Below are 19660 nucleotides of genomic sequence, written 5' to 3' on the forward strand. Positions count from 1 at the left end.
TACCATATGTGTGTCTAAGACAGAAGGGGGGTGGGGTGAAGGAAAGGGGGCTTGGCTGCTACTTGTGTGAGAAAGAATTTAAAAAGGGGAATAAGGGAGCAAAAAGAGAATGAGAGAGAGAGAGAGCAGTCTGGGGCTATAGAGGATTTATTGAGAAATAGGGGGAGGGATAAAGTAACAGAATACTAAGGCACACATTGAGAAAGTGGGACTGAGGCACTGTGGCAGATAGAGAGTGTAGTGGAGGAAACTTAATAGCTGGATTCAAATAAAATGACTAGAGACGTGGAAAGTTTTCTCTGAATATGTTTTTATATCTCACAAAATGACTAAGAGAAAATGATATAAAATACAGATCTAAAGAGAAGAGTGGAGTTGGACAGTAGTAGAGAGAGGGAAGAGTAAGCTTAGTAAACTAAGTATGCTTCACTTTTTACGTGTATGCTAGTGACAGTGGAGCTGTGTGTGTTCCATAATATAATATGTAATTTGGCCTTATGAGTGTGTGAAATGGTTGAGAGAGTTGGAGAGCAGGGGATCATATCACTGGATAATTAAACTTGAAGTAAACTGAAAATCCAGCAGAACTTAGGTTGCTTATAATAAGTAAAGAGAAAGGTCTTTAACAGGAAACAAACAGGGAGAAAAGGTGAATGATAGCTCATAATGTTAATGGTAATGATGTTGGGTGAATTTGGCTTTGGGACACAAAAGATTGTGTTATTTGTGTTGTTGTTTTTTTTTTTAGTGCTGGCTTCTCAGTTTGAAAAAGTTTCTCCTGATAAAAGGATCAAAGCAAATTTACTGAAAGGAAAGATGAAGCAAAGGGGAGAGAAAGCTGAAGAAGCACAAAAACAGTTTAAATCTCTAAATGTTTATTAAACATGTGCTGATGTTTCTGGCATGTCCAGAACCACATTTCTCACAACTTATATTTCTCAAACACGATTACATTATTTTCCATGGTGTCAAAAGATTCACTTTTTACTGAAAGCAATAATAGAAAAAAAGATGATTGTATGTATCCAGAAAGTAAACTTTTTGAATTCATAATAAAAAATAATAATAAAATAGTGTTACATCACTCTCTCTTTTTCAGTCTCAGTATTTGGGCTGTTTGTTCCTCCACTCGGGTTGGCCCCTTTGTTTGGGTGAGAAGGTGGTGGTCCAGCTTTCTACTCTTGACTGGAGGCTCTTGCGAAGCAACGACTTCTACCTGCAGGTGGTGCCATTCTCCACGCGCTGTCCCCGCCTGGCCCTCAAGTGTCTAGCTCTGGGTGGCCGTAATGTCCAGGAGGTGTTGGTTCCTGAATCTCAGCACCCTCTGGTGTTTACAGCAGAGTGGCTGCACTGCATCAACAAGGAACGTGGTTGCAAGAGAGAAGGTGAGCTTGATAGATTGATATTTGTATAGTTACATAAGATTACAACATACGTACATGCAATGCTAAACCTTTGCCTTCATGATATTTCTTCATATTAATTAATTCTTAATTTTCATTTGGATCTAAAACATTTCTTCTCTGTTACCGATCACTTATTTAATCAAAAGCATAATTTACTTAAACTGATTACTGTATGCCATGTATATTAAAGCTGTGAAAGCTGTGAATTAACACTGAAGTTAATGTTCATATCAGAATTACTTAAAGCATGTGTTCCCATCCACAGATTGGCTGCAGGTCACAAAATATTTAATGTATAAAACCACGCAAAACCACATAAAGTGAAAACCATCAAAACACTGTCACTGGAACTTGGAATATGGGTATAAAATTCTCTGGAAGTAGAAAAAATAATGCACAGTTCCTTGCTACTCTATACAGCCACCTAGCACACAGATATCACTGGTACATGGTTGCTTTTTCTCTCAAGATATTCATATTTTGAAGCATTTACCACCAACTGGTCTATGCATGTGGGTATGAACGGTATATACTGTTTATATATAATATATACATATGGGTATAGATGGTATAAACAGTCACTTTCAGTCCCAGTGACCTTGTAAGAAAGCAGGATTGTTTTAACAATTATATGTAACAATTATGGTAATATCTTTTGCTGATAAGGGACAGTGAGTTCATGGTTATTACCATTTGCATGGGCTCCCCATCTGGTCTGCAACTTGCACCCAGGTAGGATGTCACTTAGGGACACCAAAGAAACAGCCCTGAGTGTATGGATAGCTACAGTACAGTAATTGCGTTTTCCTCTGAGTGATGCCTCTGAATGTGTGGGATCAGTCAGGCAGTTACTCCATCAATTTTATATTGGCAACCGTTAGGTACATGAGGCTAAAAGGTTAAAGCATTGTGTTTTGATTTCTCTTATTACTAGAAAGTGAATCATTTGACTGACTTTTTAGAAAGTCAATCACTTGTCAGTCATTTTCTTTTGTTTTATCTTTCTTTTCAGGTGGTGGTGGTTTAGATACTTGTCTGGTTAGTACTTCTGATGGAGTAGTACGTATTCCATGGGACGAGGTTGTTTACCCAAAACTGCTACACAACCCCACCGACCTGGAGCTTCCTTCCACACACCCCCCTGCCCTTGATTACCTTTCTCCAAACACAGGGAGTCTGGGATGGTGCTCTTCCCCTGGAGATCCTGATGCCTGGTCCTGGGATGAAGAGGACGATCTTCCTCCAGATGGCAATGAGGCTGATAGTGACTCTATGCTGCGGCACCTCAGACAAGCCAGTGATGGATGTGGGGATTATGTGGAGCTCCTGGAACCTCGAGGAGGTCCAGATGGTGGCACTGATTCCAAGCAGCGCTATTTGGAGATGCATGGGATCTGCAAAACCAAAACATTGCCGCTATGTAGGCGAAGCAAGGCCTTTCGAATTCGGCGGGGTAAGGCCTGGGGGTACGCGAAGACTGAGATCAGTGGAAGGATGGGGAGCTTACGTAGGAGGGACAGCAACAACAGCGGGAAGAATATTGGAGTTGCTCGCAAAGATTTGGTCAACTCTCGACCCCCACCTCGAGTCATTGATTTGGTGCGAGAGAGACAGCCATCGCATCAGTGCATTCAGGACTCAGATGAGGGTGGTGGAGATGCAGTAGTCATGGATAACCAGGACCTTTATTTAGAGGGTCCATCCAAGGAGAGAAGGCCTGGTGTGGGTGAGGAGAGGAAAGGAGCTGGAAGCACACTACCCTGGGAAGAGTGCCATAGAGGAAGGGCCAGCAGCAGTGAGCTGAGCTCTAGAAGTAAATATATCAACAGAATAGACATTCATACTACAGGAACTATAGGGGCAGACCAATCAGATCAGGATCAAGGATTCCACTCAGACTGTGTTTTTGAGGATGATAAGTCAATGGCTGAAGGTGAAACATTGCGTAATGCGACAGCAGGTGTGAATAATGTGTCTGATTGTAGCGGACATTTGGTTAATGGATCGAAAGCAAAGCTTAACACACCACCAGATTCATCTCAAAACAGGGAGTTAAACTCTTCCCACAATGATCAAAATTCAACCAAAAACTCAGGAAACTCCAAAGGACAAAAAGGAAAATGTAATGAACATAGGAAACCAGAAAAAAATCTTTCTCAACCAGGTACTGACAACATTGCTGGTGAAAGGCAAGTTGGGAAATTGGAGGAACATGTGTGCCCCAGGGGAAAGGATGTCAAAGTGGGAGGATCTCGAGCACCCAGGTATAACATCACCAGAGGTGGGTAGAGTAGGCAAAATATACTTGAGTAAACAAATAAAAGTATATATATATATATAGAGAGAGAGAGAGAGAGAGAGATCGATCGATCGATCGATAGATAGATAGGTAGATAGATAGATAGATAGATAGATAGATAGATATCCTCCATAACCAACCTGAGTATGAGAAAAAGTGTCAAACTACATATTTGTTCTTACTTTTCAAAAAGACTTCACTTTGACTGAGTTGCAGTTTTACATCACATTTCATACAGTATGAGATGATACTCTATAATCCATTATTATTCTTATTTTGGAAAACTAATGGGCTACTGTAAAATTTTATTATGTTCAAAAAGTAAGTACTGATATCATAGTGATAAAGATTTTTGTTATAGAACATGATAAATATATAATCTAAAATGTAATATAAAAATGTTACTGGAGGTAAATGATACAAAAAAAAACAAAAAAAAAAAACATGATCAGCCAAAACATGACAATTCTATTAAAGGTTTAACTAGTTACTACCCACCTCTGAATATTCCACAATTATGGGTCCACCTACAGCCTGTTTCATTTATCAAATTTTTGCTGTTATTGATATTATTCTTTGTTCAATTTTAGCTGTTATTTATTTATGTAATTTTATATTGTTTTTCATAAATAATAATTATAGTCACACACGTATATGCTACTTAGTTTCCTGTTTTCTGATTGTCTGTGTCAGCTGTGTGTCTTTTTCCTTTACTTCACTTTTAAAATTTACAGTCATGTGAACAAATAAGTACACCCCATGGAAATTGTTGGCTTTTTTGACATATTTGGACAAGCAAACATTTGATCCTCTTTGAAACACTCTATCAAATGACACATAAAATTAACATTTTAAAGTAATTTTCACAATTTAAATGAACAAAAAAACAGATCAGCCACATGGAAAAAGTAAGTACAGCCCTACATTTATCACACCTTCAAATCCATGAAATTAGAATCAGATGTTGAAGATTGGGTGCCAGGGATTAGAACCTGTTTAGGGAGTGTAGGTGGAACCTGTCTTATTTATACCCCTCTCATATCCAGTGTCTGGTGTTCCCTTTGAAGTGTGTGGTGTCATCATGCCAAGATCTAAAGAGTTCTGTAATTCCTTTAAAAAAAAAGGTTGTGGATGCCTATGAGGATGGCAAGAGATTTAAAAAGATCTCCAAATGATTTGAAATACATCGTTCCACTGTAAGGAAAATAATCCACAAGTGGCGCAGATTTTAAATGACTGCCAATTTGTCCAGGATTGACCGTCCCACAAATTCGGCCCAAGAGCAGAATGTCTGATGCAAAAAGAAGTCTCCAAGAACCCCAAAATTTCATCACAGGATCTGCTAGTAAGTCTTGCAGCTGTTGGTGTCAAAGTGCATGTGTCTACAATCAGAAAGAGATTGCACAAATTTGACCTGCATGGGAGGCGTTCCAGGCAAAGGCCTTTGCAAGACTACAGTTTGCCAAAGAGCATATAGACAAAGGCCAGGCCTTGTGGGATAATGTGCTCTGGACAGACGAATCACAGATAGAGTTGTTTGGCCACAGTAACAGCAGACATGTTTGGAGCAGACCAAAGACAGCTTTTCATGAGAAGCACCTCATTCCACTTGTGAAGCATTGTGGTGGAAATGTTATGGATTGGGGTTGCTTTGCTGCCTCAGGGACTGGACAGCTTGAATCAACTATGAATTCTGCATCATATCAAAGAGTGGTTGAAGATAATGTAAAGCCATCTGTCCAAATGATCCTATTCACACTAGCAAATCCACCAAGGAATGGCTCAAAAAGAAGAAATGGAGGGTTATGGAATGGCCTAGTCAAAGCACAGATTTGAATCCCATTGAAATGTTGTGGGGGATTTGAAACAGGCAAAGAAAACCTTCAAACATCTTGCATCTGAAAGAATATTGCATGGGAGAATGGTCAAAAATTCCAGCAAGCCTGGTGAACAATTATCCTAAAGGGGGCAATACTAGCTTCTGAGGCCAAGGGTATACTTACTTTTTCCACAGAAGAATATCACATCTATTGAAATTTCTGTTGAATAAATGATTGAAAAAGCTAATCTTCTTAGTGGTTTTGTTCAAGTATATCAACTTCATTAATAGGCAGTGTTTCAAAGACGATGAAATGTTTGCTTTTCCAAACCATGGGGTGTACTTATTTCTTCACATGACTGTACTATGGCAAGTGTATAGCCTGAAGTTGGGCGATGAAGCCTGGACTGCAGTCAGCATTCCAGTTCATTTAAAAGGTGTTCGGTGAGGTTGAGGTCAGGGCTCTGTGTAAGCCACTCAAGTTCTATTACTCCAACCTTGGCAAACCATTCCTTCAGAGACCTTTTTGTACAGGGGCACTGTCATGCTGGAACATGTTTGGGCCTCTTAGTTACAGTGAAGGGAAATTGTAGTGCTACAGTGTCCAAAGGTATTCTGTACAATTTGTGGCAACAGTTGGGGGAAGACTCACATATGAGGGTGAAGGTCAGCTGACCACAAACTTTTGGGTATATAGTGTATATGTAGTGGTATGGTATTGTGTAAATATTTAATGGTTTTGTTTGTTTTTCATTTGCTTATAGGAGAAGGAGGAAAGCTAAGGGTGGAAAAAGGAAGGGCAAATCTGGTGGCCGTGGTAACCCTAAAAACAAAGAAGACCCTGATAGTTCCACAAAGGGTCAGAAGAAAGCAAGCCAACTACCCGAAACATCTGATTCACCAGCTAAATCACCTCTCTTCAAAGATAGCCATTCAGATGAGGGTAAAAATACAGTAAAGAAGCTAGCGAACGGTCATGAAGTAGAGCCGAAATCTACTGATGGGGCTGGAGGTTTGTTTGAATCCAAAAACTCACAGGGTTGGTGTTGTAGACTTGTGCTTGCAGTACATTACATTTTGTCTGTTAATTGGCAGAAAAACAACCAGATGGCCAACACGAAATCTTCCCAGATGCTAAGGCTCAATCAGAAGCAGCTTCACCTGATCATTCACCAGAAGAGATTATACCATCAGCATCTTCTGACCAGTCAAAGGCACCATCTCCGAAAGCCCCTCCTCTGCTTAGAGAGTTAAATGAAGATCTGCTCCAGTCAGGAAAGTTCATAGTCACAGGTAAACTGGATAACTGGATAACATATGTAGAATATATGATATACCTGATAGAATATGTTATAATATAATATAATATATAGAATATAACATAATATTCAATCTGCTGTCTTTGATCTTAAACTCCTGTCTTTCTTTATCTGTGTGAAGGTACTGTGGATAGACTGGGACGTGGGTTGGTTATTACAGAAGCACACGTTCCTGAGGAGGGTCATAGTCTCAGTGACATTGTGCAGCTCTTATCCTGTTATTACACCATTACCAGGTAACTAACAACCTGTATAGCATTCAAATAACTTGGACAGGAAAATGATCCAAAATACTAATATTGCTGATGGTAAATGAAAACTATTGAAGTTATGTTTGACATACTGTTTTCTTTGGTTTGACCATATACTATGTGCCTCCAGTCTGCTGTAAAATAATGAAAAATTATATGCTCAGCAAAAAAAGAAACGTCTCTTTATCAGGAGACTTTATTTTAAAGATCATTTAGTAAAATCCAAAGAAGCTTTACAGATCTTTATTGGAAACGGTTTAGAGTCTAAACCTTTTCCAATAAAGATCTGTAAAGTTTATTTGGATTTTACAAAAACAATGGTTTAGACAATGTGTTTCATCCTTATTCAGTGAACCATAAACAATTATTGCACATGCACCTGTGGAACACTAACAGTTTACAGGCGCTAGGCAATTAAGGTCACAGTTACAATAACTTAGGACACCAAAGAGACCTTTCTATTGACTCTGAATAACACCAGAAGAAAGATGTCTAGGGTTCCTGCTCACCTGCGTGAACATGGCATAGGCCTGCTGCAGGGAGGCATGAGGACTGCAGATGTGTCCAGAGCAATAAACTGCAATGTCTGTAATGTAAGACACCTAAGACAGTGCTACAAGGAGACAGGAAGGACAGCTGATCGTCCTTGCAGTGGAAAATTACATGTAACCATGTGTACCCCCCAGACGTGATCGAGAACTGGCAAATGCCTTGGTGGAAGAGTGGTGTAACATCTCACAGCAAGAACTGACCAATCTGGTGCAGTCCATGAGGATGAGATGCACTGTAGTACTTAAAGCAGCTGCTGGCCACCACATACTGACTGTTACTTTTAATATTGACCCCCCCCCCCCCCCCCTTTGTTCAGGGACTCATTATTCCATTTCTGTTTGTCAAATGTCTGTGAAACTTGTTCAGTTTATGTCTCAGTTGGTGAATGTTTTTATGTTAATATAAATATTTACACATGTTAAGAAATTTGCTGGGAAAAAAGCAGTTGAATGTGAGAGGACATTTTTTTTTTTGCTGAGTATATAAGAAATGCAAACATACAACAAAAGGACCTTTGGAGAAAAAATTTCCCCCAAATGTAACTGATGAGCTAGAACATGTTTGGTGACCATAGTTACCACTTTATGTTTGCACTGGAGCTATGAATGTATTCTAGCCAACAAGCAAGTCACTCCTAAATCCTGCCTACTCAATGGAAATATATGGCTCTAACCACATACAGTGCTTTAGTAATATCATGCAGACCTGCCAAAACGATTTATGACACTGTTGGACTTACCGTATTGTATATTTAAAAGCAAAATAAATAAATAAACTCACCATGTACGGCACTGTAGCTGAATGCTTTAATGTTATTGTTATTGCCATTTTAGACAATTACTTTTATTCTTGGTGCTCTTTAGATTCTGCCAACAAAACACAAACTTCTCCCTAACCTTCCAAAGCTGGTTATGTAGACGATAATAGTTTCACTCATTCATTAACTTATTCATTCATCTTCAGGGCCCACTTTATCTTGGTAAGGGTCGTGGTAGATCTGGAGCCTATTCCTGTAAGAGTTATTAATCTGTGGCGGCGAAGATACAGCACAGACTAGTAGTGAAAGGAAGTGGTAATTTAGTACATTATCCAGAACCTTAGTATCCAACACACTGCAGTCTTGTGAGACCATAATACAAGATTGATAACTAGTCCAATATTGTGACAGAGACTTATGAGGCCTCAAGAGATTGCAAACCCAAGACCACAAGAACAAGCTGGTTTTCATGCTCTTTAACCCTTTCATGCATAGTGGTCACTACAGTGGACAGCCATTCAAAAGCCATTTTGTGGCTATTGCAAGGATTTCAATAGAATAGCTGTATAACAGCCACTAGAGTGGACACTAATTATTCGTTTGAATACATGCAGTCCACTGGAGTGGACATTTCAATAACTTTTTGAAAAATGTATGTAAAAGTAAAATGAAGGTAAAATATTTTTTTTATGTCTAAAAAACACTAAAAACACAGAGAAAATATCCTTGATCAGGATTTCATAATTCATGCATGAAAGGGTTAAAACTAAATACATTTTGCTCAACATAACCATATTTTAACTCCCTGTATTCTTAAGTGTAGGTTCCCCCTTATCCCCAAATTGGTTCCTTTGTGGGCATTAGTCCAGGACCCTTGCCTGCACTGAGCTGACATTCCTCTGACCAGCTGACAAGTTTCCATTAGTGAACAGTGGAGCAGTTCAACAAAACAGACTTCATGTAAAAACTGTAATAAATTTTCAAGCAATACATGTAACCATGGCAAATGCCTTGGTGGAAGAGTGGGGTAATATCTCACAGCAAATTCAAAATAAATTTCCTGGTTACACAACTGCACTATTTGACCATGTAGCATTAGCACATTTATAGAAAGGATTTATTTATAAATGCACTATCCGGTGTCACCCAGATGAGGATGGGTTCCCTTTTGTGTCTGGTTCCTCTCAAGGTTTATTCCTCATATCGTCTCAGGGAGTTTTTCCTCGCCATCTTCGGTTCTGGCTTGCTCATTAGGGATAAAGTCATATATTTAAAATCTATATCCTTAATTTATAGATTACTGTAAATCTGCTTTGAGACAATGTTAAAAGCGCTATACAAATAAAACTGAATTGAATTGAATTCCTAACATTCCTAATTTGGATTAAGTTACTAAGTTACTTTTTAACTTTTTTTTTATTTTTTTATTTTCAGACCTTCAGCCAGAGAAAAGGGCTTGACAGTGCTGGTGGACAGTAGGCAGGCTTCACCTTCTGAGCTTTGCTTTTCTGCCTTGAGTTCATTCAAGGTGAGACATTGTATTATTAGGATACAATTATTATGTATATGTACATATATATGTGTGTATACATTTGTATGCATGTGTGTGTTCAGGCTCAGATAGCTGCAGGCCTTGGCTGTGTTCTCATTCTTACAGAGGAAGAGCAAGAATCAGCCTCATATACGCTGGATGGGATAGAGGTGCCTCACATAACTCCACCTCACATGATAATAATAATAAATAAATAAACAAAATGAACTAACAAATAAAATAGTAATCCTAATTTCCGATCATTAAGAGTGAGCAACATAATGGAACCATGTGATTTTAAATTAATCTTCTTTTTTTTTTAACTCATGCAGGTACACACAGTAAAAGGAACTGGAGTCCTTCAGCAGTATGTGGATAGACAGCAGCTGACTAAAGAATTGGATGGAGACTTTGAGCACTCACATAATGACTGGTTATCCTTCAGACTGGTGAGAATTCCTCTATTTGTACACATTGACTGTTAAAAGAAACCAGAATAAAGCTGTTTAGGCATGTTCAAGAGATGACATTGTATGAAGGTGGGAAGTAATGTTTACAGGGTTTCCGCAGGTCCTTAAAAAGTCTTAAAATGTCTTAAATTCCTTAATGTAAAACTAAGGCCTTAATTAGCATTAAAATGTCTGAAATTCACGTTTCAAAAGGTCTTAAAAATGCAACCGAACCGACACCATAAAGCAGATTTAGATTTTATTTTCACTCGTTGCTTTTTGAAATAGTAAACCCATGTCACTGTGTTGCAATCTATGTTTTAGAGCGGCTCGGTTCACAGTAAACGCCGCTCCACACCAACTTCATATCTGTCTGTGCTGTGAGTTTGAGTTGCTTATAACCTGCATTAGACATAACACATGACAGATTCACTTTGGTTTTATGTTAGAGCAATCTGAAACATTTGTTGTGAGCAGCGGTCTACTGCATTTCACCTGATTGGTAATGAGAAATCTCTTCCTGCGGTTTTCCGCCAAAATAAAAGCCACAAGGTCTAACGCATAAAAGTGAATTAAGTCAGAAAGGTATTACTATTGTTATATTACTATTTGTACCCCAAATAAAAATGTATAATTATTATTATTATTAGTAGTAGTAGTAGTAGTAGTAGTAGTAAGTATTATTCAGTGCAATAGTAATTACAATTACAAAATAGCAACGTTTTAAAAAAATATATATTTTTTCTTCTTTACAATAATTAATGTACATTTATAACACTACTTGTTACATTACTCTGGCATTAAATTACAAAAAAAAACTAGCAAACACTGCTACAGGGGGGTTTCTAATACAGCTGCTGATGGTAAATTTGACATCTTTTTCTCTTCTGACTGCCGAAATCCATCTCTCTATATTTTTTTCCTTTCTTGGAAAGTCATGGGAAGGAAATATTGGATTTTTTCTTTCACTGTTGGAGTAAATGGTAATACAAAAAGGATATTTGCTGTGGTCTCCCATATACCTCTGTAGAATTTTACCCTGCTTTAGTTTACTTAAACCCAGAAATGGATGTATACAGTGAGGGAAAAAAGTATTTGATCCCCTGCTGATTTTGTACGTTTGCCCACTGACAAAGAAATGATCATTCTATAATTTTAATGGTAGATTTATTTGAACAGTGAGAGACAGAATAACAACAACAAAAATCCAGAAAAACGCATGTCAAAAATGTTATAAATTGATTTGCATTTTAATGAGGGAAATATGTATTTGACCCCTCTGCAAAACATGACTTAGTACTTGGTGGCAAAACCCTTGTTGGCAATCACAGAGGTCAGACGTTTCTTGTAGTTGGCCACCAGGTTTGCACACATCTCAGGAGGGATTTTGTCCCACTCCTCTTTGCAGATCTTCTCCAAGTCATTAAGGTTTCGAGGCTGACGTTTGGCAACTCGAACCTTCAGCTCCCTCCACAGATTTTCTATGGGATTAAGGTCTGGAGACTGGCTAGGCCACTTAAGGACCTTAATGTGAGTCTTCTTGAGCCACTCCTTTGTTGCCTTGGCCGTGTGTTTTGGGTCATTGTCATGCTGGAATACCCATCCACGACCCATTTTCAATGCCCTGGCTGAGGGAAGGAGGTTCTCACCCAAGATTTGACGGTACATGGCCCCGTCCATCGTCCCTTTGATGCGGTGAAGTTGTCCTGTCCCCTTAGCAGAAAAACACCCCCAAATCACCTCCATGTTTGACGGTGGGGATGGTGTTCTTGGGGTCATAGGCAGCATTCCTCCTCTTCCAAACACGGCAAGTTGAGTTGATGCCAAAGAGCTCCATTTTGGTCTCATCTGACCACAACACTTTCACCCAGTTGTCCTCTGAATCATTCAGATGTTCATTGGCAAACTTCAGACGGGCATGTATATGTGCTTTCTTGAGCAGGGGGACCTTGCGGGCGCTGCAGGATTTCAGTCCTTCATGGCGTAGTGTGTTACCAATTGTTTTCTTGGTGACTATGGTCCCAGCTGCCTTGAGATCATTGACAAGATCCTCCCGTGTAGTTCTGGGCTGATTCCTCACTATTCTCATGATCATTGCAACTCCACAAGGTGAGATCTTACATGGAGCCCCAGGCCGAGGGAGACTGACAGTTCTTTTGTGTTTCTTCCATTTGCGAATAATCGCACCAACTGTTGTCACCTTCTCACCAAGCTGCTTGGCAATGGTCTTGTAGCCCATTCCAGACTTGTGTAGGTCTACAATCTTGTCCCTGACATCCTTGGAGAGCTCATTGGTCTTGGCCATAGTGGAGAGTTTGGAATCTGATTGATTGATTGCTTCTGTGGACAGGTGTCTTTCATACAGGTAACAAGCTGAGATTAGGAGCACTCCCTTTAAGAGTGTGCTCCTAATCTCAGCTCGTTACCTGTATAAAAGACACCTGGGAGCCAGAAATCTTTCTGATTGAGAGGGGGTCAAATACTTATTTCCCTCATTAAAATGCAAATCAATTTATAACATTTTTGGCATGCGTTTTTCTGGATTTTCTTGTTGTTATTCTGTTTCTCACTGTTCAAATAAATCTACCATTAAAATTATAGACTGATCATTTCTTTGTCAGTGGGCAAACGTACAAAATCAGCAGGGGATCAAATACTTTTTTCCCTCACTGTATGCATGAAAACAATTCATTATAGCTGATATGATAAAGTGACGTGCAGGTCTTAACATTTTTTTTGGAAATGTCTTGAATATGGTATTAAAAAGTATTTAAAAATCTGAAGCGCTGATAGCTGCGGATACCCTGTATTTAATCATTTGATGTGGATATGAACTAATTTGAGAAAAAAACAATTTACCAGCCTCTGTAACTGCTTTGTCAGCAATTGTATTTTTTAAAAAAAGCATGTAAAATTTCAGTGGTTGATTTAACTTGGTTAATTTCACCTGGGGAACTAAAATTAGGTAGATGATTTAACACCATATATGCCACTGCATTGTTGAATTCTCAAATCTGATTGGTCAAAAGGTAGTTCCAGCTACAAGTCAAATCACAGGTTTATATTATTAACGTGCTAATTCTAATACATTATCTCGATTATATTTATACTATTATTTCTATAGTAACAACTAATTCACAGGGGCTTGTACGGTGGACGATCCACGTGATAAAATGTGTAGTTGTTGATATGGTTGTTGATATAAAGTGTGAGATATTTATTTAACATTTTTAGTAGGAGTCACCAGTGTCAGTGCTTTGTAACAGTCAGATGTAATGCTGTTCCTTTAGATTTTCATTAGCCAGTTGGAGGGTTTTGCAGTTTCTTTACAGGAATAAAGAATTGGCAAATTGTGGTGGTATAAGAGGAATAAAAACACTTCTGGATGTGCTCTTGTACCTAACCAATCAACTTCTGAATGATAACAGCCCTCCATTTTGCATGGAGCTGCATCATACCACCCAGCCATTGATAATTTTCCTATAAAAGCACGCCCTGTCATGTTTTATTCCTTACTTATCCAAGTGTACCACTTTGATTTGAGGACTTCCTGTAACAAGTGTTGTTACACATTTAGAAACAGAATTTAGTATAATCAGTGAAAACGACCCATAAAATTACATATAACTTAACCCATGATACTGTATATCTAATCCAACAGCAGCAGTACCTTATATACTGTTCTTGGTTTCCTCTCCTTGCATGTAGAGCCTGGAACATTTGACTGAACGCTGTGAGAGTGTCCTCTCTCTGTTGGAAGATGCACTAATGTCTATGGGCACAGAACCACTGCCTGACTGTATTAAGGTAATGTAGTAATACAATATTAGTATTTTAGTATACATTGCATTCACAATGTATTCAAACCCTGTCCTCTCTTTTCCTATTTTCTACATTACAGCCTTTTGAAAAAAAATGTGTTCAATTATTATTTTCTTTATCAGTCTGAATCAATCCTCCATAAAATGGTGTGCATGTGCAGAGGCTAATGAGTAGTGATTACAACCAAGTGAGACTGATTGGTGGTAATTATGGTGAACAGTTTAGTAGTATAGAGATGGTGGGCTCTGAAGGCTTATGCTTGCTTTTAACGATGTGTACGCATATGCAAGATGGCTGCCACTTGTATCTTGTGGTTGTGTGGAGTGTCGTTTGTGCACGTCCTCAGAAATTAAAGCTACATCTCCGTGTGGTGCAATACCATCTTCTTTATTTTCTAGATTTGTGAATACTTTTGAACCTAAGGTCATCATTTTCTATATAAAATGGAGCTCAGGACAACAGTCACGACCACAGCGGAAAGTTTAAACAGAGCTTGTCAGTCTGTTAAACATCGCTGTTTTTTTTTTTTGTTTTTTTTTTTTTTTACAGTTTTACATTTCACAATTTGACTAGGAAACCACATAGATGCAGCTCGGGATGCCACAGCTTCTGCAAGCTCAATTCATGATCTGTCAAATGAGACCATTGCCTGTTTTGTTTCCACTCCAGTCTGTACCACTAAGTGTTGAAAAGCACAAGCAGCTGATGACTGGTGTTCTGTCTGACCAACGGTTGACAGAGTTACAAAGACGGGGTGGGGCTTGGCTGGCTGGACTGGCTAACGGAACATCCAGATTGGCTCACAGGTCACCAGACTGCAGGTAGCCATAGAGACTGAATTAAATGAATAAAAACAGTATGTGACTCATTAGAAGTTTTCCATCCATATTTAGGATAAATTATATGCTCCAGAACAAATTAGTATTTTGACCCAACTCTCTTGGATACTGGATATTTCTCGTAATTTTGTCTTTTGATTTCTACTTCTGATGTTTTATATTTTAAGTGCTGCTTTGGCCGCAACCTCCAGTCTCTATGACAGTGTCGATGATTCACTCCATCGACTGGTGCGTGTTTCTAATCAGAGAAGTCATGACCTGGAAGCACTCAGTAGACTGGCAACTCTAGTGGACAAACTGGATAAGGTGCTCAAGATCCTTCCAGTCTTGTGGAACTGATTTCTATTCACCGATATATTAATTATTTTATAGATTGCAAATCTTTCTCATCCTTAGTGCGAGAATGAAATAGACCGTGTGCAGGAGCAACTGGAGGAATATAAGGATCCTCCTCAATCACTAAGCCGCCTCTCACTCAAACAGCAGAAGTTCAAAAGCTTCAGGGAATCTGCCATGGTGAGTGTGTGTGTGTGTGTGTGTGTGTTTGTGTGTGTTGTACAATGAAGTTATAGACGTCATTGTGTGTGTACAGGAACTTCACAGTGAGACACTAGTGGTGCTGGGTGAGGTCGAGAGCTGGTCTGAGCTGGAGTGGGGAGGCCTGACGGCAGTCCTTAAGCGACTCCCATCGATAAGAGAGAAAGTGAGAGGAATGTCTCACTGCCTGTCTGACTGCTGGACCCAACTGGACAACACCCAGAGACTACTGTCCACACTTACTGAGGTACCACATGCACATACATCACATAACCATACACTTCTACCCCCACACAAGCACGTATTTAATAATAATACTGCCTCCATTTATAGGCCTCCCAGTGGTGCGATGTGGTCTCTTCCTCCTCTCCCCATTCCACGCCTTCCTCTCCTCTGTCCTCTCTCCCTCCCATCCCTCCATCCCGTTTCCAAGATGCACGAGCTTTGGCCCTTGAGCTTGGTGGTGGTGCTCTGTTGGACCTGTGGGCCCAGACTCTGGAGCGTTACCAGCGCACATTAGCACACTTCAAGACTCGCATGCTTCAGGCTGAACGTGGCATGCCCACCAACCATGGTCAGGATCCCAGTGTGGGCATGGCACAGGCGCCAAAAACACCCATCTCCACTACCTCTAGTTTGTGGGAGATAGAGGGAGAGGGAGATGGAGAGTGGTGTGGAGGAGGAGGTGAAGCAGGGCTGCAGTCCTGGGGCTCACTGGCCTCACTGTTCCGTCCACAGAATTGCTCTACGCTGAAGATAGGAGAAGAGAAGAAGAAAGAGGGAACTGCAGGAGCTGCGGGGGGAGGGAAGTTCCTGCAGAACTTGCTAAACCCAAGCAAGAAAAGTGTGAGTTGTAGTTTCTGCATGTATTTGAGCGCAGTTTTTGCATTGTTAAGAGAATGTATCACAGTGAAATGAGAGGCTTTGTGGTTATGATAGTGTAGAGGGTTCTAACTATGAATCCACTATCAAAAACTGTTTTTATTTTATCATTGTAATACTGGCCAGACAGGAATTTGTGTTAGTAAAGCAAGGAATGTCACGTTCCGGAACGTAAGGGAGGATAGGACAGATGCAAGTGCAGTTAAGAGTTTTATTAAAGGAGATAAAGGCAGAAAATCCAAATCAGTAATCCAAAGCATGGTCAAAAACATACAAAAGGTCAGACGATCGGCCATAATCAGAGTCGAGAAACGAGAAACGAGGTCAGAGAACATGAAACGAAACGAGAAACAAAGAACAATCGCTTGGTATGAGATAAACTCAATACTACGCAATGTGCTCTGAGACAGGAGGGCTTTAAATGACAAATGTACTCATGGGTTAAACACGGGCAGCTGAAAACAATAATGCCACAGACTCGAGAAATAACCAGTGACAAAACAGGGGCAGATTAAGAACATAACCATAACAAAAGCAAATGTCCAATGTAAACAAAGTCACTGTCAGGAAAGATCGAAGAGCGTGCGTTCACTAAGTGCTCGCGCACCTGGCTCGTGCACGCGCATGTGCTTCGGTTTTCGGCGCACACTGCAATATTGTGGCGCTGACTCCAGGGGAAATCGTGACAAGGAAATAGAATTATAATCAATATCAATCCATATCACCAATCAAAACATAACAGGAACACAAAAAAACCCCACAGAAAACACCAAAAAAAGGTCTTGGGTTACAGGAATCACCAGAGAAGGAAAGTGAGCTCAGACCTTTGTTAGAATTTTGCCAGAGTTCACAAAGATATTAGATGAAAAAAAGACAGGTGAAACGTACTCCAGTGGTTGAGAAAACCAATTGGGAGAGCAGTTATGGTTGAGGCAGAGCCACCTCCCACAGCTCCCTTGAGTTTCTTAAAGCAGGATGGATCTAACTAGGTGCTGGAGTCCTGGTAGAGACTGGTGAATAGCAGGAGCTGAGGGTATAACTAGATCATCCACTTAATTGTGCAGTTTGGCATGGGGTCAGACTAGAGCTAGATTGCATTTGTGAGGTATAACAGAAGGCATAAATAGACTGACAGTAAGTGAGAGAGAACACAGACATCTCCATTCACCAAAGGCAGAGACCTCAACAGATAGTATTCAGGGCAGAGAGCATAGCTGTGTTATGTAGAAATCATTTATCAAACTTTAATACAAAATGTTATGCAGTTATTAAAAGACAAGCCAGATTTTTTGGGGGTTTTGTGTAAACTGCATTTACTATTTTTTATGAAAAATGCATTTTCCTGTAGAATTTGACAAAATTGTATTAGTTTTCCTCAAGTTTTTTGTAGTGGACTCAACTTCTGTATCCTACTTACACCACATGATCACACTGAGGATTTTTTCTGTTTGCATTCAAGTTGTATAATTGTCCTTTTGTCCATAGCAAATAATCTTTGTGTGTCTCCCCCCTCCCCACCCCCACCTCACTTAGCCCACTGAAGCTCCCCTCCCTCCGAAACCACCTCGCAGACGTCACCCAAGCTTTGACCTCCAGGCCTTGCTGGCGCCCCGTCGTTCAGCTACAGCATCACCAAAGCCAGCAGAGGCTCCACTTGCCATGAGCAGCCGCTCATCTCCGCTGTCCTGGCTGGGGAAGAAAGCCATAGCTGAGCCTATCCTCACGGCAGGGATTGCGACAGCTGTACCAGGATGGAGGGATGAGAAAGTTGGAGGAGGGGTAGGAGGAGGGGGTGTGTTGATCCGGGGCGTGGAGGTCAGCAGTAAGGAGGTGGCAGATCATACGGGGCTCACCAGACAGCACGTACTGCTTGGCCGGACTGATAGAGAGACAGGAGTGGAGAGGCCTGGCACTACTGCACAGAGGTATGCATGTGCTTTAGAGAATGTATGTGGTTTTAAGGATAACTTTTAATCCAGTGTGTAGCCTTTGATTATGATTATGGAACTACTTTACAATGGATATCCCACTTATTTAGGCTATTTCTGAGTGTCTGTGCTCATCATGCAATGTTTTCAATGGCCGAATCCCAGCTGGTTTCCTATTCATTATATACAGTATGCTTAGTACCTGTGATATGACATAATGATGTTTTAGAACCTATATAGTGCCAGACCTACCAACCTTTACACATTTTATATAAGAGCTCCACATTTTACCATCAGAGTAAGGTGCTATGAGTTTTCGCTCAAAAGTATGCCAAAAGACTCTTCTTTTTTCCCCCAATAAAAAACAACAGATGAGCCAATCAACATATGAATCTGGAACGATTAACATTTGCATAGGTGCTTTGAACTCCAATATTTACTGTCCCCTGGAAGTCCCACCTTCTTCCCTCCATCTCACATTAGTAATCTTTCAGCTGGCGACTTACTGGGCCTGTTTACACCTGGTCACTTCACGTGTTTTCTCTGATCGGATAGCTATCTGATTGTGAAAAGACCAGGTGTAAATGCCTTCCGAAACACCTTCGAGACGGATTTAAATCCGATCGCTCATACCACATCAGAAGGTGGTCTGAGACGCATTCCAGACGAAACTCGACAAGTCTAAGTGCATCTGGTTGTTGAAACTACGTACATCAAGGCTTTTCTCTTCCCAAATAGAAGTATGTCACTCGCTTTAGCCGTTCCAGAAGCAAAGATGAGCATGCCTCCTCATTAAATTGCTTTGCAGGCTGATACAAAGATAATCGAAGGTCCGGCGCCCCATTTGGAAACTGGATAGCCAGTCTTGTACCGTAAAAGAAGCCAGCACTATATTTTCCCACCAGTGTTGACTACTGGCTTTCATCCAAGTATCTTGCTGGGTTTAGCACTGCCGACAGCGAAAATGCTGCACGTAGTAAGTGCTGCCTTTTGTTGCGTAAGCGTTGTAGCAAGCATTTTCGTTTTCTTTTCGACTGTATTCACAAACCCAAATAGAGCAAAATAACGGTGGCTGCCATTTCAGTTCAGCAGAAATGTGTATTTGCATTTTGCGTGGGAATGGAAGAACGGATATATAACCGTTTAGCTGAAACGCATTACATGGCAAATGGAACCGTTTTAACAAATCAGATAGCTATCCGATCAAAGAAAACCGATGAAGTGACCAGGTGTAAACAGGCCCATTGATTTCATTGATCAACCTGATTT

At 40.2% G+C, this 19660-nt stretch overlaps 1 protein-coding gene across 1 annotated transcript in view; it reads left to right on the forward strand.

Annotated features, from left to right (window-relative positions):
- Window positions 1–19660, forward strand: part of arhgef40 (Rho guanine nucleotide exchange factor (GEF) 40) — a 49584-nt gene that overhangs the window by 17875 nt on the left and 12049 nt on the right. The window contains exons 4-18 of the mRNA XM_053619088.1: window positions 1100–1385; window positions 2419–3670; window positions 6289–6536; window positions 6620–6817; window positions 6965–7079; window positions 9838–9931; window positions 10018–10104; window positions 10267–10383; window positions 14092–14190; window positions 14875–15026; window positions 15212–15350; window positions 15441–15560; window positions 15637–15828; window positions 15915–16427; window positions 17997–18388. Of these exons, the coding sequence (XP_053475063.1) occupies window positions 1100–1385; window positions 2419–3670; window positions 6289–6536; window positions 6620–6817; window positions 6965–7079; window positions 9838–9931; window positions 10018–10104; window positions 10267–10383; window positions 14092–14190; window positions 14875–15026; window positions 15212–15350; window positions 15441–15560; window positions 15637–15828; window positions 15915–16427; window positions 17997–18388 (4004 nt within the window). The remainder of the gene's footprint in view (window positions 1–1099; window positions 1386–2418; window positions 3671–6288; window positions 6537–6619; window positions 6818–6964; window positions 7080–9837; window positions 9932–10017; window positions 10105–10266; window positions 10384–14091; window positions 14191–14874; window positions 15027–15211; window positions 15351–15440; window positions 15561–15636; window positions 15829–15914; window positions 16428–17996; window positions 18389–19660) is intronic.

Source organism: Ictalurus furcatus, chromosome 29 (assembly GCF_023375685.1).
Source record: "Ictalurus furcatus strain D&B chromosome 29, Billie_1.0, whole genome shotgun sequence".
In the NCBI taxonomy this organism is placed as follows: Eukaryota; Metazoa; Chordata; class Actinopteri; order Siluriformes; family Ictaluridae; genus Ictalurus; species Ictalurus furcatus.